At 35.0% G+C, this 20,035-nt stretch overlaps 1 protein-coding gene across 2 annotated transcripts in view; it reads right to left on the bottom strand.

The window, feature by feature from the left end:
• Positions 1-503: 503 nt before the first annotated feature.
• LOC117334556 (neuronal acetylcholine receptor subunit alpha-9-like) overlaps positions 504-20,035 on the bottom strand; it is an 83,295-nt gene continuing 63,763 nt past the window's right edge. For both annotated transcript variants that reach the window (XM_033894239.1, XM_033894238.1), the window contains exons 3-7: positions 12,362-12,525; positions 11,574-11,618; positions 10,338-10,447; positions 7,501-8,036; positions 504-5,111 (exon numbers count right to left, since the gene is read on the bottom strand). In XM_033894239.1, the coding sequence (XP_033750130.1) occupies positions 4,549-5,111; positions 7,501-8,036; positions 10,338-10,447; positions 11,574-11,618; positions 12,362-12,525 (1,418 nt within the window). In that variant the 3' untranslated portion in view covers positions 504-4,548. The remainder of the gene's footprint in view (positions 5,112-7,500; positions 8,037-10,337; positions 10,448-11,573; positions 11,619-12,361; positions 12,526-20,035) is intronic.

Genomic DNA, 20,035 nt, shown 5'->3' with positions numbered 1-20,035 from the left:
ATTGCGAATTCACAGTATATATATGTCTGTTTTGATGTGTATACTGAGAGTTGAAAATATTGAATTGTACTAACGCTCCATGAAGTCCCAGTGTGTACCTATGTTGACATGCCTTGGGGCTTGTATTTTATTCTATAATTGCTAAGCAGGCACCGATGCCTGTGCTTCCACTAATCGATTTTGTTTCCTGCCTGTAACCGTCGGTTAACTATCTTCCCGTGTATTCTTAAATACCAGTACATGGACATTATATGAGTTTTGTAGGAAATGAATGAAAAGTACATTGCAATTTCGTGTTTGTATAACGCGGGCATATTTATTTAACTCGCTTTTCCTTAACATAACTGGTCATGCTATTCCTGGCGTCCCTGGATGCCAACCTCTCAAACTGGATATAACTGAGGTTCGACCGCAAAGAAATCATAATCAAAGTTTATATATGCGTACATAATTTGATTACATGTTCAATATTAGTAGAAAATTAAATGAAAACACCAACGAAATAGTTTTACATAATGTATTTACTGATTGACACAGTTTGCTGGTTTGGCAACACGTGATGAATACCCTGCAGCTAAAAACAACGTCGTAAACTGACAATGATTCCTGCTTGTAGCACGGAATTGTATCAGCACTGTTACCTTAAAATCAATTTAATTAGTATGTGGTTTAGCCTTATTTTGTACTTAATATGCAGATGAACGAAGAACAAAGATAAATTTTGAAGGCAAAATACATCGAAATAATAATGAACATCTATCGGACAATGTACTAATTATCGAAATGATAATGAACATCTATCGTACAATGTACTAATTATCGTGGAGATGCGCTATTGGCACTTCCCCAAATTCAAATCCATGTGAAAATAAATCTAAAAAAGCCAAAGAGAAATAATAATGCAATGTAATTAACAGTGGCTGAACAAAATATTGATAAACAATTTCATTTATTTCCAGATTAAAACATCCAGTATCAGAACTGGACATAAATATACATAGAAACGAGACTACTGAACCTAATATACATTGTACATTATTTTGTCGCCTATTTAGTCAGAAATTTCACGTTATTGTGAGACAAACGTCCGTCTCCCCAGATAGCTCGGGTTATGTCAAAGAGAACAGTGTCTAAACAAAATATAAATATACAATTCAATTTCTTTCCGGATTAAAACACCCGGGATTAGAAATGAAGTATATATGTACTATACAGAATAAACATAGACACGAGACAAATGAACCCATTTATGTTATGTTGTCGCTGATTTAGTAATATCACGTTATCGTGAGATAAACTCTCGTCTTTCCAGGTAGCTCGGGCTCCTGTAGTAAACCTCTCTCACAATCACATTAAGGGTCATCTATATAGCAGAACAATGTTTAATTTCAAACACGAATACATATCTAAAGATTTGCTCAAAAATAGTCATGTTGTATACCAAAATGTTTGCTAGGACATTTAGCTTTTTACAATCACCAATAATTTGTGGTAGACGCTATCAGTTTCTACTATGGAGTAACTTTATGGTGAGATGTAGCATTGAATAAGTCTAAGTCACGCAAATAACCAAACCTGAAAAAGCCAAGGTGTTATGCTCACAAGTGTCTATAGCACACGATAGGAGCATTTGTTTGACCGGAGTTTACTTCATGTAAGTATAAACGCTTATCTTGTTTTGACCTTGAAATGCACATGGTGACTGTGAGTAAAACATGTATTTATTCAATCAATAAAAATGCTCCTATATCATACTTTTAAGAATCTAATCATAGTAAGAAGGGCCTTTTAAAGTCTAATTGTTAATCTGGTGAGTTTGTGGCCTTTTTCAGAAATAAGCATATTTTACACCAAACTCAACGGTTGCACATATTTTTCTAAAAGCAGTCTTTTTGCAATTTCTAGAATTCTTTATATTGTCTAATACGAGCATTTTTGATGTTTGAAATACCTGCTTATATGCCACATTTGCGTAAAATCATTCACGACCACCATTTGAATTTCAAGGTCAAAACAACAGTATTGATACATATAATAAAGTCAAATCGGGTCACACCAATGCTCCTATTTTGCGCATTAGACAATAGTAAGCAAAATGATATGGCGAGTTTGTGTAATACATGCGATACCAATGAGCTAATTATGCCCCCAGAAACATGCATTTTTCGTATGTTTTGTTGAAATTTACAAACATCTTAACAAATAACATGTCAACAGCAAGTCACACGGTTTGCCATGATACATACTAGAAGTTCATTCTGCTACTTTTGTTAAATTGCACCATAGTAGGAATTTAAAGGCTTGTAAAATATCATTGTTTTGGCTGGATTCGCTGTTTAGACGCCCCTTAAACAGAGTTACTTCCTATTATTTGATCAACAACTCTCAAAGAATACCGCCTGCTTTAATCGTATAGATGCTGTGTTGATGATAATTACCTATTTCATGATTGAGTGTGATAAAAACCTGACAATAATTCATAATAGCTAATCATCTATTTTGGTACGTAAACAACGTTTTACTTTATGGTAGAATGGTATAATTAATTATTTTAAGCAGTAAGTCCACTTTGTCATATTTCGTCAGGCGCATTCTGTTATTAACTGACAAAGAAACGTCTATATAACATGAACCCTACACCTACATGTATAGATATATAAACAATATTGTCATTGAGATAGTGATGAAGAAATGTTCTTAGAATATCAATAGAATAAACTGAAATTAAAATAAACAATGGAGAAATGATATATTGATTATCATTGACAGTGATTGAAATAAATAATGGAGATGATATATTGAATATATAAATTGTTAGTTTGTATATTACAATTAAATACAAGAACATAAGTTACAAGTCGAGATATCATCATCACACGGCGTTGTAATCTGTTACCCTCAAGCTCCTAATCAAGCATTACACTTGGCCATTGATTAACCATGTAGTTTTCTCCAGAGTGTACTACTCTCATTATTCAATGCAAAACTTAGATTCTTTTAATTGATCTGTTCGAACTGAGGATAATAAAAAACAGAGCAAAGACGGATTTCCGGAAAACGTCACCAGTGCAGGAAATTGAAACCAAACCTGGGACGCAAATCTAATCGCTATTCTGTAATTGCAATGTTCTTTTTTCAAATATATGGGGTATTGTTTGATTTACAATACTTTCCACTTGAAATAATTTCCGGTTCTTATTGAGATAAAACCTTGTTGTTTCCAAATCGCAAATTGCAATATACAGAAGAAAACAAACGACCGAATCACATTTCATTTTTGTCTTGAATACAATCAATTTATCAAAGTCATGATAACCAACAAAAGGGGTGCGCAAAAAGCTAGAAAAGACAAATGTATAATCTGAAATCTTTAGTTAAGTTTTGCATCATTTCTAAGCATTTCGTATTTCCTCATTTTAACATTATTATCGACACAAACTGTACTGGCTTTGATTACATTACCATGTAAATTCGATGTAATGAATACAAGATAAGCAAAAACGGAAATTACATCAACGTCAACAGCGGAAGTGAAACCAAGCAACTACTGATTGATCTGTTAGTTGATAGTTGTTTTACCAAAATGGCTGAAGTCAACGACAGAACCAAGAAATCATCATTGCGATTATTTCGCGATAAGGAAGAATATTATGAAGCGGAAGAACGAATATTTATAGGCTATTAAATCCCGTTAATGCCGGCGTGATTTTGTCCTTGATAAGTGCGATTTTTGATCATGACAAAACAATGATGCAATAGGCCGAAGAAATGATGACCAAGCGTTGTCTATCATATATAAAAGATACTTCCACTTCAATAGGAATCGTTCATTCATTATATATGTACTATTAGAAAACTGCAAAACAAAACGAGAATATACTTTATTTCTAAAAATTGTATTGAAGTGGCATTTTGCACTTTTGGCAAACAAACAAACAAATGGGACTGCTGCAATTGTATAAAAAGGAACGATATGGATTCTAATGAATATGAGACTGTAAAGTTTTTATCAACGCTTGTTTTTGGTAATAGTGCATTCGTGCGTATCTAGAAAAAAAACATACATATTATGCATAAATATGTTTCACCACCAACATAAAGTCTACCGTACGATCATATTCAAATTATGTAATAAGACCGTCAAGTTGGATGATGGCTACAGTGTGGTGTTACAAAATGTAGGTAAATCCACCTCAGAAACTGCCGATATTTATTTACGATTCACATTAATCTTAGTTGGATTCCGATGATGTATTTTGACAAGTCACATTCATCCGTCTTGCAAAATGTGTTTTCTTACATTATGCAAAAGCACACCGAAAATCGAAAACGAATCAAATAAATACCCATCATAAATTGACAAATTGTGACGAGTCCTCGTCGAAAATGTCGGCTCTTTACGAGTCGCGCAAATCTTCACTGAAAAATCGACAGACATTTGACGAGTAATCCGTATATGAAATCACCCACGTGTCACATAATCCAAACACGCGTAAAACAAACGCAAGGAAGACGTATGATTTTGCCCTGTGACATCATTGGTTTGTCTCAGCTATCTAATGACACTTTTTTGATAGTTGGATATATCATCAGCAGAAATACGGAAGAAATAACAGTTCCTAAAACAAACACCCAAAACAGAAACCGGTCTATGACTTCCGAAGCTTCCATCCAACGCTTTGCCAATGCGTCTGATTTCTCCTTCTCTTCTTCCTTTTGAATAAGAATTTGAAGACGATTAAGAATTTCCTGGAGTTCCCAATTTCGATCTCCTTGATTTATTCTTGCATTTGCGTTACCTGAAGCCCGAGGCTCGCCATTCTCATATTCTATTAAATTACAGCCTGAGTCGTTCGAAAACGTAGTTTTCATATGTCGTGTATAATTATCCCGCATGCCGTTTCGAATTTGTTCTAATTTGACTTCGTCCAGATTGTCATTATTAATATGCGCGAGTTTCATGCACATGGATTTGCTGAGAAATATGACGAATCCCCTGAAGAAAGATGGTAGATCGGTCTCTTTGAATCCACGTTGGTTGATATTTGAAGTCACAACTGCTAGAATGACGGACATCGAGGTAAGCGCCATTACCGTGGTCAAGTAAATACCTGAAAGTAAAATGAATACATAAAACAAATACAAAGTATCAAACAATATCAATTTTCACATACACAACCCAAAAACTTAATTGATATCATAAACAATATACACTGTAGGTAGACCTTTTGAATAGGAGAGGTTACGCGTGCCAATTAGCTTGGTAGCGCGTATGCCTTACGAGATAAATGGCCAATTCGCTTACTCTGTTTCTAATACTATGCGAAGAAAGCATATCAATAACAAAAGATACCAGAATGAGTGTTTGTTTTGTTTTGCTAGATTTATCGCTACGGGAACAGCCAGTGCTATTTTGAGACGAAAAATCCTTGTAGTAGTTGGTGACTACCTCACTGAACAACATAGTGAGACTTGTCGCATGTCATCCAGAGTTTCTCAGCTTCCAACACAAACACAAATCAACACGGGTTCGGGAGCGTCGAACCAAGCACCACTGATCTTCACCTGAGGATACGTGGCCGGCGTTCGAGAGGGAATATGTGATTTCTCATTATAATTATTCAATCACTTGTACCAATATTGCCCTAGTACGCAATTCCTTTATATATTTATAGTACATGTCATATAGATTAACCCAATCATTATATACTTAGCCTGTTGTCTACTCCCTATGTGTACAGGTGTACTGTTAAATCTCTTCTTGTACTGCTTATTATATTATCGTTGTTGTGTTAACAATAAACTATCTTGAAATTGAAAAGATCTTCTTACATGTTTACGACCTACGCAAAGGTTATACTGCATTATTGCAAATAAAACTTGAATATGACATTTACGGATATATAAAAAAGCAGAAGTGTGTACTGTATTGCTTTCAGGTTTGAAAACGTATAGGCTGACATTTTGACCGTCACCACAGAAGGAAATCGTTTTGTTTTTCTCATTTTGATAATGATACTATGGTCGTGATGTTGATTGATTTTTTGTCTGTTGCTGGTTTTGCCCTTCATTCAATTCAACTTCAGGGTCTTTTGATTTTGATGATTCTGTTGATGGAACATTTCGATAACCTACTGGTTGAGCTGCTTCTACACACAACGGTTTAACGACTTTTCAGCTGCTTTGTCGACATGGTGTAGTGATAAAATTTCCTTGATACTGGCAGACAATTTTCAATGTTTACCGTCTTAATGCAGACTAAAGTCACGAATTCCTTAAGGGAATTCAAAGTCGTGAGGCAAAAAAGATTTGTTTGATTTTTTAATGTCCAGTATTCTTTCATGTTCAGCATTAATGGCAGGAAAGTGAAGGCGCGTCTACACATCATAGGGATGTCGCTAAACCTTTAACGTTACTATAAAGAAGGTACCCGCAGAGCTAGGTACACTAGGGAGATCAGAGGATTTCCAATTCACAAGTAAGGACGAATGACGAAATTGTATAATGTTCAATATTACAGTAAACTCGTATCCGGCATAATAACAACTGTTCTGTTAGTATTTTATAGTATTAGGATACAATATACACCACATAGAAAATTTTACACTGAAACTGGAGAACTAATATTTTCTCTAGAATATAATTTGGATTATGAAGAATATCAAAAAAATTAGCTTGCACTTGGACTCGTTATAATGTAAAGTTATTTCTACTTAACACGACATTTCGGACCGCGAAACATTATAACGTGGGTTACAGGTAATGCCACTAGAATGTCTTCAAACATGAAGCGAACATTAAGGGACCTATATCTTCTTTTCCCCCCCTTTTTTTATCGTTAATCTCGTTACATCTCACTATCTTAATTTTGGACATTGTACTTTTAAAAGCCGGGAAAATATCGATAATCTATCCATAAAGATTGTATTTCAGTAGAGCTTAATGAACATAAACACACTAGACGCACATGCGTAGCCACGGTTGGTGAAATTTATTTGAATATGTTTAGTCTAAATGGAAGATAGACTTATACGTTGTGCAATATGCACTGATAACGACTTTCTTTGTAAGGCGAAGTAATTGCATAGATATGGAGAAGGAGAGATAGAAAATAAATAACCTTTAATTTCATTATTCCCTCGTTTACCGTCTTTGATTTTTATGATATATATGTTCATACATTTTGTACTACTATTAGGAATAGAAAATCCTGGTCACGGCACCACAATTAGAGGTAAATATAGATGGTTACAAACTAGGAATACGACATCTGGAACCTCATCCAGACCCAATGAGTAGTTTAACTACCCCGTTCTGCATACACAATAATGAACAAATGTATCCCCTGAAGGAAAAGTTATATCCTAATCCTATATACATGTATATACCTATACATATATCTATATATTTTCTGTATTTGCGTAATCATCATTTTCCTTTTTTAGAGTTCCCTTAAAATATTAAATCACCGACAATATATTTACGAAAAAATCAACTCACCAATGAGTGGAACAAAACTTGACGTGGCAGGCATATTTTCAGCAATCAGCAGCATGAACACAGAAAAAGCCAATAAAACCGTTAAACCCAAAGTCACTTTCTCGCCACTGTCTGGTCTCATCCAGAACCCAAGCAACGTCAGTATTGACAACATGACACAAGGAATAATGACATTATACGTATAATATAATGTCCTCCTACTGATGTGTAAAGTGAACGTCACATCAGGAAAAGATTCTGGACAACACTGGTACTTGACGACATTGCGAACGGCCTTAACACCAATGAGTTCCCATTCTCCATTGCTGACAAAGTTGGACAAGTCTATACTGTTCGATCTGTTGAATACATCGACTTGAAATCCGTCGTACGCCCATGATCCTACTTTCATTCGGCATATTTGATCATCAAACGGAAAATATGTTATGTCTATTGCGCATGTGCTTCGGAGCTTGACGATCGGTGGCCAGAAAACATTTCCATTATGTGAAACCATCGCTAGCGCCTCCATGAAGCCTTGTGTGTAGTCCTCGGCACTGAAAATACAAACATACTTTAAAATACTAAACGTAATAATACTTAATTTGAGGTTGCAGATGTCAGAAGTGGATTGTTGTATGTTAGATAAACCATGAAATCAGTACGACCGTCGTGTAAAATGCACTGCCAAGGATAAGACTAAAAATCGGGAAAATTGAAATACAACCACGATGAGGAAACTTAAGAGTATGGCATATTGTTTACAGAGGATAAAGAATTTGTATTGGGGAAAGAAATCATGGCTGAGTTTCTACAAGTGCCTAAGGATGGATGCTAGTTGCTGCGTATTTGGTTATTCTTTTATAATTGTTTCTGGAATAATTGGGTTTTCTGTATAATTGAAAAAAAAAATCGCATGGTGGCCGACATAATTGTATATTAGCTTGATAAAGGAATCAATCAATCTTAATCAATGAAATTAGTATCACAATTACAGTAACGAACAGAGACTTCGTCTACAAACGGGAGAGCAATAAAATCAAATGATAAAGATAACAATATATATAACATTAATAACCAAAAGAAAAAAAATGAGAAAATGTATACATTGGCTGATGATAAGTCAGCAGAAAGAGATCACTGTTGTATTTTATGCTTTCAGATTTCTGGCGATGGTGATCACTGGCATGACTATGGCCGACATTTTGTGGGACCCATAACATTTTTGTCTGAGTCACATCGGCGCTTTTTACCGATGCCGGGCTGGCCATAGTTATTGGTTCATTCCTGGCAAACTTGCTATGATAGGTATTTTTTTTTATATACAAAGGTGACACATGCACGCGCGCAAATCAATTGCACTATGGCCAGAGTGTCACAGTACCCACAATGCGTCATTAAACAGCTGACAAGCGCCGCCATAGAGGTCATTTCGATCAGTATCGCTCTTTAGTCAAGCGCCCTCGTGAGTCAGATCCAAATCTAAATGATGAATGATTTGGTCCACAACAGCGACGTTTATTCCTATGCACGGTGGCCGATTTAGGAGATTATTCTGGGTCCTTCGGATCACGGAAAATTGATTTCAGAATCACAAAATGTTCGTTAGTGAATAATAACTCACACGGTCAAAGTAATAGAGCGCTATAATGATTTCCCTTATTAACTCGCGTCCTGATCACAGTTGTCACAGTACCAGTTCTCCCGAATAGCTAGCATTAAATATTGGGAGTAAACAATTACAAAAGCATCGTATGGTGTTGGATTATTTTGATGCAATTTTAACATAGTTACCGCTGATAGCAATTACTCATATAGCGACACTATCTTGAACTGTTAAGCTAGGGAACATGTTCGGGCACAGATTTACATGAATTACGTTACAAAATGGTGTAATTTGACCCCTCTTTGCTTTATTTTTCATGGTCCAGACCTTTAAGACATACATTTCAACCTTGTTTCACTGACTGACGATTTTAATTTTATAAAAGGTTTACATGCAAATACAAATACATTTTAATTGCTTTATTTTTACTCGTATTTCATTTACATCAAATAGAGGACGTCTACAATTATATCATTGTATGTAGCATCTGGTCATTGACTTTAGTTTCACATATTTCGTCAACGAATGATATATTCTGAGTTAGAAAAGCCGGCATTTTCTTTCGGTATAGACTAAATAATTTTAAGACATCATTCTGCGTTGTAATCCAGGTTTCTAAGCTGTAAATTAGTATATTAAAGGAAAATAAAAAAAATGTGATAGTGCCGAATGGCAGCTCCGGCTGTATTCTCCCAAGGGTAATAGACGATGGCTAGTAGCTAAATGCCCTATACACAGGGGTAATAAAATATGAACAGCTTATAATGCTATGGTCAAGAGAGAACTTATTATTTCTAGGTTAGTTTTACTTTATGAACACGGTACTAACTTGATAATTTACAATAACAGACACACAGGCGACAGGACAAGTCAAATTAATAGATATTGTTTTATCCCATCTAGAAATACTTCATTTAAATTATAAACGTCGTTTCCCTATCGCATTCTTCCTAACATATAGTTCTTATTCCGGACCTCTCTCGCAGCAGTGTGTAAGAGGTATAATTCTATGATTCTCAGTGAACAAACAAACGACAACAATACATTTTAGTTTACACATTATGTTCTGCTGTGTTTATGGCTTGGACATTGACATCGGGTATACGAGTCACGTGACTACTAGATAGATGCGAGGACAAGGATAGAGCTACAAGGACATACGTAAATCCAGCTGTTATAGAGGAGGACGGTGTATATATTTACCTATTCGGCATTTGACTCGGGACTATCAGATAGATAGATAAATACTCACCTGTTATAGAGGACAATATCGGGGAGCCACAGACTCTTGCATGGGACTCTGAGGACCGAGAGGCCATTGTATTGGGAAGGGTCCCATGTAAGTTTCTCATCCTTCCATTCCTGAAACAGACAGGGCTATCAATAATGCTTCTATGTACTGTACATGTAGGTCACATTTGGAAAATAGTGCGACTACATTAAACCTTTTTACACTTACACTTTACGTCAATAAAAAGTAACATGACTAGAAATACAACAGCCGAAGGTGTAGAGACACAAAAACGAAAATAATCACTTGCTGTCTTCGCCAACAACATGTGACGTATTGATTCCATTCAGACACTATAATCAAGCCTGTTTTTTCTTTTGCTGTGATAAACATACTTTAAATCATCGTCTGGGAATGATCAAATACTCTCAAAATGACACTTGCGTGCAATCATTTTGACTTGTCCTTGTTTCTAGATGATTAAAAATATAAATAAAATTGAACCTGATAATTGTAGTCTCGATCATATGCCTGATTCAGATAAGCTTTTGCAAGAATTTAAATGGATGATTCTGAACTAAACAGTATGGGTGATGATTTCATAGTTTGATGATTACATGCTGTTCTGACAATGTACGGTAATGTTGATTTACGATCTGATGTTTGCTGGGCAGATTGTTATGGATGCCCTGTCTATATTGACATTCATATTCCCATTTCACCATTGCCATGTGTAATTTTGATATCGACAACTTTTAGCGTGATGTAAATTCCTTGAGTTGCTCACAATATATATATACGATATATAGAGGTTACACAACGAGTGGTTGTTGGATATGGAATTTATTTCACACGAGTACGTTTTTTGTGTCTTTTGTTACTTATGAAAAATAAATTGCTTGTCCAAAAATCACGAGTCGTGTGACCTGTTTCTACCACAATAATATCGTCCTAAATCAAAGAGAAACGTGGCCAAGTCTTATTCGCATATGCAAATAAGGTGTACAGGTGACGGAAGGAAACCGAGATGAGATGACGTCAATAACAATTGCAGCTCGGGTCAAAGTTCGAATTCCTGACCAATCAAAAGACCGCTTTGTGGTAGAAATAGTTATATATGACTGCCGCAAAATGTTTCATAATAACTTACATGTGAAGTGTAAAAGCTACAGCGATATTGGAACAAATTAAATCAAGCATACCGCCTAAACATGTCTTTTCTACGTTGGATATAGTAACACTGTTGGTTTAACTTACCTGATCGAGCCAGATGTTTGTTGTGATTACCTGATTTTTTTCGTCCTGAATAAATAAAAATGTATTTAAATTCAAAAACAAAGATTCAAATACCAATCTATATGATAATATTTCAAATTTTTTTATACACTTTCGACAAAATAAATGAACACATTAAAGCCAATTATGCATTATAAATCTGATGTATAATGTTTACCACAAGGATACTCTGTTAGTTTGGAATTATAAAATCCGCCAATAAACCTATGACTTCATAACATAATTTGCCATCTACCCGACGTACGTATTGAACGGTTCCGCAAATTTACACGTTTCCAGCCCTTTTTGGTGTATATATAGATTATTATATATAAACAAATATCAACCTGCCTTCAGCAGCTGTGAATACAGAAAGGCCATGCGAAAGACTTTGCTGTTTTGTAATATATCCCTGTTATCTTTTATTACATACATATATTAAAAAGATCATCACGGAATCCCTAACGTTTTATATATATTGTTGGTGAACAAGGAACAAAATGAGATAGCCCGAAATGGGATATTTGCTTCATCACAATGATATACTCAATACTTGAAAAGAGTGTCCAATGACTTAAACTGTACCCTACAGCTGTTAAACTGTTAAGGACTTGTCAGGGATGATGAAGTCCGAAAGTGCTACTACATAAACGTGAGATAATTACTACAAAAAACTATTTATTACATTGAAATAAGCTGCTCATTTCATCAAACTAAGCGTCCCGCTCCTTCAAACAAGGCTATTCACTTCAACAAAATGAGATACTCACTACATCAAAAATCTGCGTCAGGGTGATACCCACTGAGACGTTGACGGGGTGAGAGGCGTTAAAAACGGGACGGGTGTTCCGGTCGTAATCTTTCATAAGAACGGTATAAAGTCGTTGCTCATCTGTCATCACAGGGGTGCTCTTGTTTATACAGATCTGGTATTCTGAAACAAGAGGTTCCGAATGTCAGAAGAAAGTATTCCGTATGTGTGTTGACTAACTAATAATGTCAACATCGATTACTTAACATTGCAACGATCAGCTAATTGGCTTAATCTAGATATTTATGTTTGTGTATATAAAAAGATTTATTATTTGCAATGTCAAAAAGATATTGAAGTTACAGTAGTAATAGTTTTAGTTCCTCAGACCGTTTCATTTACGCCTGAGACCGTCTGTGACATACTTCGTGTTTTCGCTCCGGTTTACGACATTTCGTTCGTTCTCTTTTTCTTTGAAATGTAACTGACTGAGAAACATGACGCAGGTGGTAATTTGTTTTAGTTACTGGGCATTATTCAAAATTTGCGTGTTTTTAATTTCAAAAGAATATTAAATGTATCATCTATATCTTGCCATGTACATAAAACACTTCGATGAAAACAAAAGGAGAACAGCGTAAACTATGATGCATATGTTTTACTTCCGTATTAGGCAAAACATGAACGAAATCGACGTTACTTTTTAGGAAGCAGCAGAGATCAATATAGAAATCCTTCAGAAAGTAATATAGTCAAATATTGAAACACTTCAGGAATCAAAATAGTCATATGTCTATACCCTTCAGAAAGCAGTATAGTCAAATATCTAAACCCTGTAGGGGCAGTATAGTCAAATATCTAAACCCTGTAGGGACAGTATAGTCAAATATCTAAACCCTGTCAGTGAGAAGCATAATCAAATATCTAAACCCTTGTAGCAACAGCAAAGTCATATATATAAACCCCGTAGGGGCAGTATAGTCAAATATCTAAACCCTGTAGGGGCAGTATAGTCAAATATCTAAACCCTGTAGGGGCAGTATAGTCAAATAACTAAACCCTGTAGGGGCAGTATAGTCAAATATCTAAACCCTGTAGGGGCAGTATAGTCAAATATCTAAACCCTGTAGGGGCAGTAAAGTCGAATATCTAAACCCTGTAGGGGCAGTATAGTCAAATATCTATACCCTGTAGGGGCAGTAAAGTCAAATATCTAAACCCTGTAGGGGCAGTAAAGTCAAATATCTAAACCCTGTAGGGACAGTATAGTCAAATATCTAAACCCTGTATGGGCAGTATAGTCAAATATCTAAACCCTGTAGGGGCAGTATAGTCAAATATCTATACCCTGTAGGGGCAGTATAGTCAAATATCTAAACCCTGTAGGGGCAGTATAGTCAAATATCTAAACCCTGTAGGGGCAGTATAGTCAAATATCTAAACCCTGTAGGGATAGCATAGTTAAATATCTAAGCCCTTCAGTGAGAAGCATAGTCAAATATCTAAACCGTGCAGGGGTAGCATAGTCAAATATCTAAACCCTGTAGGGGTAGCATAGTCAAATATCTAAATCCTGTAGGGGTAGCATAGTCAAATATCTAAATCCTGTAGGGACAGCATAGTCAAATATCTAAACCATTCAGTGAGAAGCATAATCAAATATCTAAACCCTGTAGGGACAGTATAGTCAAATATCTAAACCTTGTAGCGACAGCAAAGTTATATATGTAAACCCTTCAGGCAGCAGTATAGTCATATATAAACCCTTCAGTGAGCAGCATTGTCAAATATATAAGCCCTTCAGTGAGCAGCATTGTCAAATATATAAACCCTTCAGGGAGCAGCATAGTCATATATCTAAAACCTTAGGGAGCAGTATACTAAAATGCATGCCAGATAAGAACATGTTTTAAATACCCTTTATTAAAATATCAACTTTTCACATACGGTTCCCTTGGTAATTACTAAATGAAGGGGGAAAACTAAACTATGTTTGAAGTGTTGCAATAGGGTCACTTTTGACTCTCAATATTTCCTCGACGGAAACGAAATTGTCAGATAGATTATAGTCTGATAGTGTATAACAACACGTTGGCGAGATTCACGCGAGCTTTGGTTACTTCGGAATAATCAGAGTATTTCAAATGAGAAGAATATGGCCTTTGCATCGTAACACTAATATTAATATTTAGTTTTTAGAAAGATTACGAGTTCTGATTGTCAGACGAATGTGCTGACACGTTCAATCTAGAGCTGTTAATGTTAAAGTTTGTCATAAACCATATTTTTTTTATACGAGCAAGAAAAATAATCTCGCGAAGATTCCATAGCTTTATAATTCATGGTGCGCACACACCATATAATACAACATGTGCGATGTGCGCAGCGAATAATCTGATCGTGCACGCGCCAGTTGCCAGCCAGAATTATGCTACTGGGAAAGTTTAGATCGTCAAAATGTCAGTGGAAGCATTTTTGTAGAGCCATCACAGTAATAGAATTGTTAGCTTACTAACGGGTAACACGTTCATATTCTGGTGGACAGGACTTTATAGGCATTATATATCAATCATTTGTTTTTATAACATTAGGTAATAATAGTCCAATGTTGTGAACTTCATTCACATATTGTAAATAAAAATAAATTCACGAACAATGGGCATGAGAATATGTCTTCAAATTCACATAATTTTATATCATGATTTATGTTAGATATCAATGATTTTATATTATATCATATAAGTTCCAATTGAAGCGATCTACTTTGAAATGGAATTAATCATCACAAAGAGATTGTGTGATAAACTTTAAATAAACATTATTAATGAAAACACTTCCTGTCTACTTCCTTGCTTGTAACTTCCCGGTGTCATTATAAGGGCATAAAGTTGTGATGTCACGAATGAAACAACACAAAACTGCAGCCAATCATATTCGAGCTAGGGATATGTAATGGGAACAGGCTGATAAAAACATACAGATCAGTTTACCGTCCATTCAAAACGTTTTACAAATGCTTGTGTTACCACGACCGATAATCATTAAATGGTAAATGAAATGACAGATAAATAGAAGGAAGAGTGATAGAGATACCTGGTAGAATGGAGAAGGATAGACAGATAGACAAGATGACCATCGAAGAGAAGAAGAAAAGATAACCACGATTCAGGACCTATATGTGCTCATCATAGAAAAATATATAGGTTTTTGGATTAATTGGTAAATTCCTGTCTAAAATACATCTTTTTCCTGGTAAAATCGACACTAAATTGAAATAAAGATCATCATTCTTATGCTAATCTGTTGTTAACGACAAGATTAATGAGTATCCTCCAGAGATTACCAAAACAACACGATTTTATATTCAATATTTCAACAAAATATCTGAGGTAAAAAATCATGGAAAAATTATCATATATTATTTTTAAAGAAATTCACTCCAAAGAGATATATATACTGTACTTGGTATCATGAAGTGACAATGATTGTATAGGCGGCCTGCGTCATCAATTCATGTTGCATTAAAAGTTTCTCATAAATACTGAGGAAAGGGTACGGTTTTCAGATGATACCATATTTAAGACTCTCGTCTTCCCTTGGTCTGTTGTTAATATTGATAGATATCCCTCCTGTGTCTGTGCAGTCGTTTTAGTTGGCATCTAAATTACTTCCTTGACGGAATTATGGACATTTTATATCGATAAACCGTAAAATTAATATTCAACACTGTCATTCGTAGGAGGTTTATATGCAGAGGGAGATTACTTTTTAAACAGGTACAATTAAAGCAAAATTAGTCCCATATTCAACACGGAGTTTTAAATAGGACCAAAGAAATTGGCAGTGTTGTTTATACATAGCATGAAATTGATATATAATTCCATCTAAGATAACCTGCTGTGAAGAAGATTAGTAACGGACTTAGCTAACGGGCACATGTGGAGACAAAATATACCAGGAATTGATACACTTGATGGGAAAACAATCAAAGTAAAACCACATTTACTAGAGAACATGATCGGAAAAACAATATTTTCTGAAAAGGTGTAACTTGTTAGGAACATCAATAAAAATAAGTAATAAAGGCTTCAAACCGTTAAACTGGGAAAGTTATTGTTCTAAAATTCTCAAAGGTTTTCAGATAATTGAATAACGCGCAATAACTTTCAAAAGAAGGCAGATTAAGACCTAATATCTATATTTCTTATAGTCAACCTGTAATGGTGTAATCGCATTCCAAAAAAATAAAAAAATAAAAAAAATCGCGTTGTCAATGGGATACGTCACGTCTACATGCGACCGTTGAAATAAACATAAAACCATTAATTCAATTTCAATATTTCTATCAATACATTCCATCGTGAGGGTATTCAACTTTTTTACAACATTAAGTATATATTTTTTTGTGAGTTTCATTGATCAATCGGGTCTTATTATAGCACGTTAAACTACACATAATGCAGTGACGTTAAAAGAAAACAACGTCATTTGGTGAGGACTTGACGAACATTGTTCTTCACTACTACAATGGGAGGAATCATTGGAGAATATAATCTGATCGCGCTCTTGTTTGATAAGGTTGTATAAAAATAACAACAGAGCAAATGGAAATGTTTAAGTTACTTTTGAAATTAGATGGATTATTCAGTTAAAAACTAATTTGAAAACAATGGACGCTTTGTATAGAAATTTTGAAACTCGCTGAAATATTGATCTTAAGTTGTGTTATAAATTCATATTACATAACGCAGAAATTTAAAATTAATTGCTTGTGCTTTTGGTTTGGTTATATTGCCATGACAGCTAAAACAACCTTCAAGCATAAATATTCTTCCATACGTACATTTTAAATGATTTTCAGAACAGTAATAAAAGTGTTAAACCATTGGGATGTGACACTCTAGCAGCTCGTGTTTTTGATTCTGTGACATAACAACAGTTGTGTAACAGAGCAGACTATTTAGATTCCTTAATGGTAAAGTGGTTTGGTGGAGTCGTTCAGTTCCAGCTGTCTATGAACATAGAAGGCTCTAGAGGTTGTGTCAAGTACACATATCCGTTAGCAATACCTTTTATGGTAAAGCTTTATTTATGTGGCTACAGATGACTGTCATATTGCGGCTGTGATAGAGAATTGGGTGTTAAGATAGATCTGACACGATAGATAGACAGAACATTACAATAATAATTGTATTCATCCTTCGTTTTATTGAACATATGAATGGAATTAAACTATGTTTCCAGAGCTTGCACGAAGTGTACCGAGTAACCTTTGCTTCATGAATGTGGTTGGTCCACTTAGTCATCTTCCACACAAACATTTTATTGGTTGTGCTCCGTGTACAAGAACCTCTACTACTATATGTTGACACTAAAACTGCAGTGTATCAGAAACAACTTAATTTTTTCCTCTTGTGAATTTTCCGTCTCTTGATAGTATCATTCCTGTTTCCTACACCAGCCGTACGTTTATAATTGATATGACATAGAAAGGCTTTTTCTGTAAATAACGATACACATGACCAGTATTTTATGTCGTCACACAAAATGACGGTACCGCAAAATATAGATTTAGTGAGATTATATAGATATATTGCCATCAGAATCTCACTAGGCAGTATCATATTGAAGAGCAGTTGTTTGTCCCTACCTTTGGTCCAGGATCTGACATTGTTTAAAGTTGACCTATATTTGCATGACGGGTGTCGCCGATTACCCAGATTTACATGACGATGTCGCTGATGACACAGAGATTCTAAACACCTTATCCCCCACAAAGCGTAACGTCAATGTTGCAATACTCTGTCCCTGATAGATTGCAGGATGCACGTACATGTATAAGTGTGTTATTTAAGATCAATGCCCAAGCATGTGCAAGACCCTTTGGTGTTCTCGTCGCCTAAACTTTTAACTGGTTTGAAATTATTTTTCTCAATTATGATATAAAAAACCAAGATATGATTGTCTGGATATTGTGACCTCTTGCTTTTGAGGCCTGCACCAATATGTGTAAGGGTTTAGTCCTGAACCCTTATTCGTTTGAAAATAGACCAGCCGGGTTGTCCGTATAAACGAGCATGTCCTTTGCAAATGCTGTAAAGTACTAAATAATCCTGAGATACCCACTTTTACAAAAAAAGTATTGATATCAAAAATATAATTACATCAATAAAAAGATAAAGTAACCCCCTCCCCCTTCCCAGTCACACACGATACAAAAGATATGTGTTCTGTGGTACAGAAGTGTTTCGTCGGAAGGATCAAAGGCCTTGTATTGAAACTGTAAGTTAGGGTCGTATTGTCTGATAAGGTACACTAATACATAACTCTCATCATATAATTGCATCACCAAGTCATTAAAAACTAGATGAAAAAGTATTACAATTTTCGGTTGGAGATATTGACCTAAAAAGCCATAAAACGAATGTTTCATATCCCTCCGGTATTGAGCATTGTTTTGTTTGATCTACAGCTTCAGTGGGTCACTGATCCGTATCGGCCTGCTGTTTCTTATATACAGATGAACTTAATAGTTTGTCTCTATTTACTTAGTGCTACATGCAATGCGAAAGGCTAACCTGCCATGGAGAATATATAGATGTAATGCAACTATATACATGTACTGTACCGTGCTATTGAGAATATATAGATCTAATATAACTATATACCGTGCCATTGAGAATATGTATATCTAATAAAAATAATAGAACTACATGTATATACTGTGTCATTGAGAATATATAGATACAATGTATATTACAACTGTATACCGTGTCATTGAGAATATATAGATCTAAAAGAACTATATATCGTGCCATTGAAAATATATAGATCTAATACAACTATATACCGTGCCATTGAAAATATATAGCTCTAATACAACTATATACATTGTACCGTGTCATTGAGAATATATATATCTAATACAACTATATACCGTGTCATTGAGAATATATAGATCTAATACAACTATATACCGTGTCATTGAGTATATATAGATCTAATACAACTAAAGACCGTGTTTGGAGCCTTTAAATTTTGTACTTGTATTTACTTCCTATGACATTTAGCACTTGATTACCTATTATAGCGTATACACCTGGAATATCTCGCAAAATAGCTAGCTGTAGTTTGCATACTTTGATTTGCTATGATAAGGATTGTGAAGCGTTTTCACGACGCTGATTTGTTTGGAGTAGAATATTCGCTTAAATTTGAGTGTGTAAAAACAAGTACTTCAAAAATAAACGAGTGATCACATATCTATAATATAATATGTGAAATGAAAATCATGAACGTTATGACATTGCAGAACATTTGATAACATAGGATAAAAGGATCATTGACTGTGGGTTCAATTCCGATCTCATGGCTGCATGGCATTATGATATTGCAAAGTTGCGAGAGACATTGAGTGAAAATATCGCTAGCATAAAGTGCTGCTCTATTCAGTGCTTGCAAATATATAGCGGTAACACAAAGAGTGGTTGTTGTATATAGAGGTTACACAACGAGTGGTTGTTGTATACAGAGGTTACACAACGAGTGGTTGTTGTATATACTGTAGTATTTCTTTCACTCGAGCTGGTTATTTTTAAAAGCAACGACAGTGAAAGAAATACCATATGCAACAACTACACGTTTATGTGACCTGTTTCTACAACTATAGGTAAGCTATTCTGTGGATGAATTG

This window comes from Pecten maximus, chromosome 9 (assembly GCF_902652985.1).
Source record: "Pecten maximus chromosome 9, xPecMax1.1, whole genome shotgun sequence".
NCBI classification, from domain to species: Eukaryota; Metazoa; Mollusca; class Bivalvia; order Pectinida; family Pectinidae; genus Pecten; species Pecten maximus.
The sequence above is the reverse complement of the archived record's forward strand: the minus strand, read 5'-3'. Positions and strand labels throughout refer to the sequence as shown.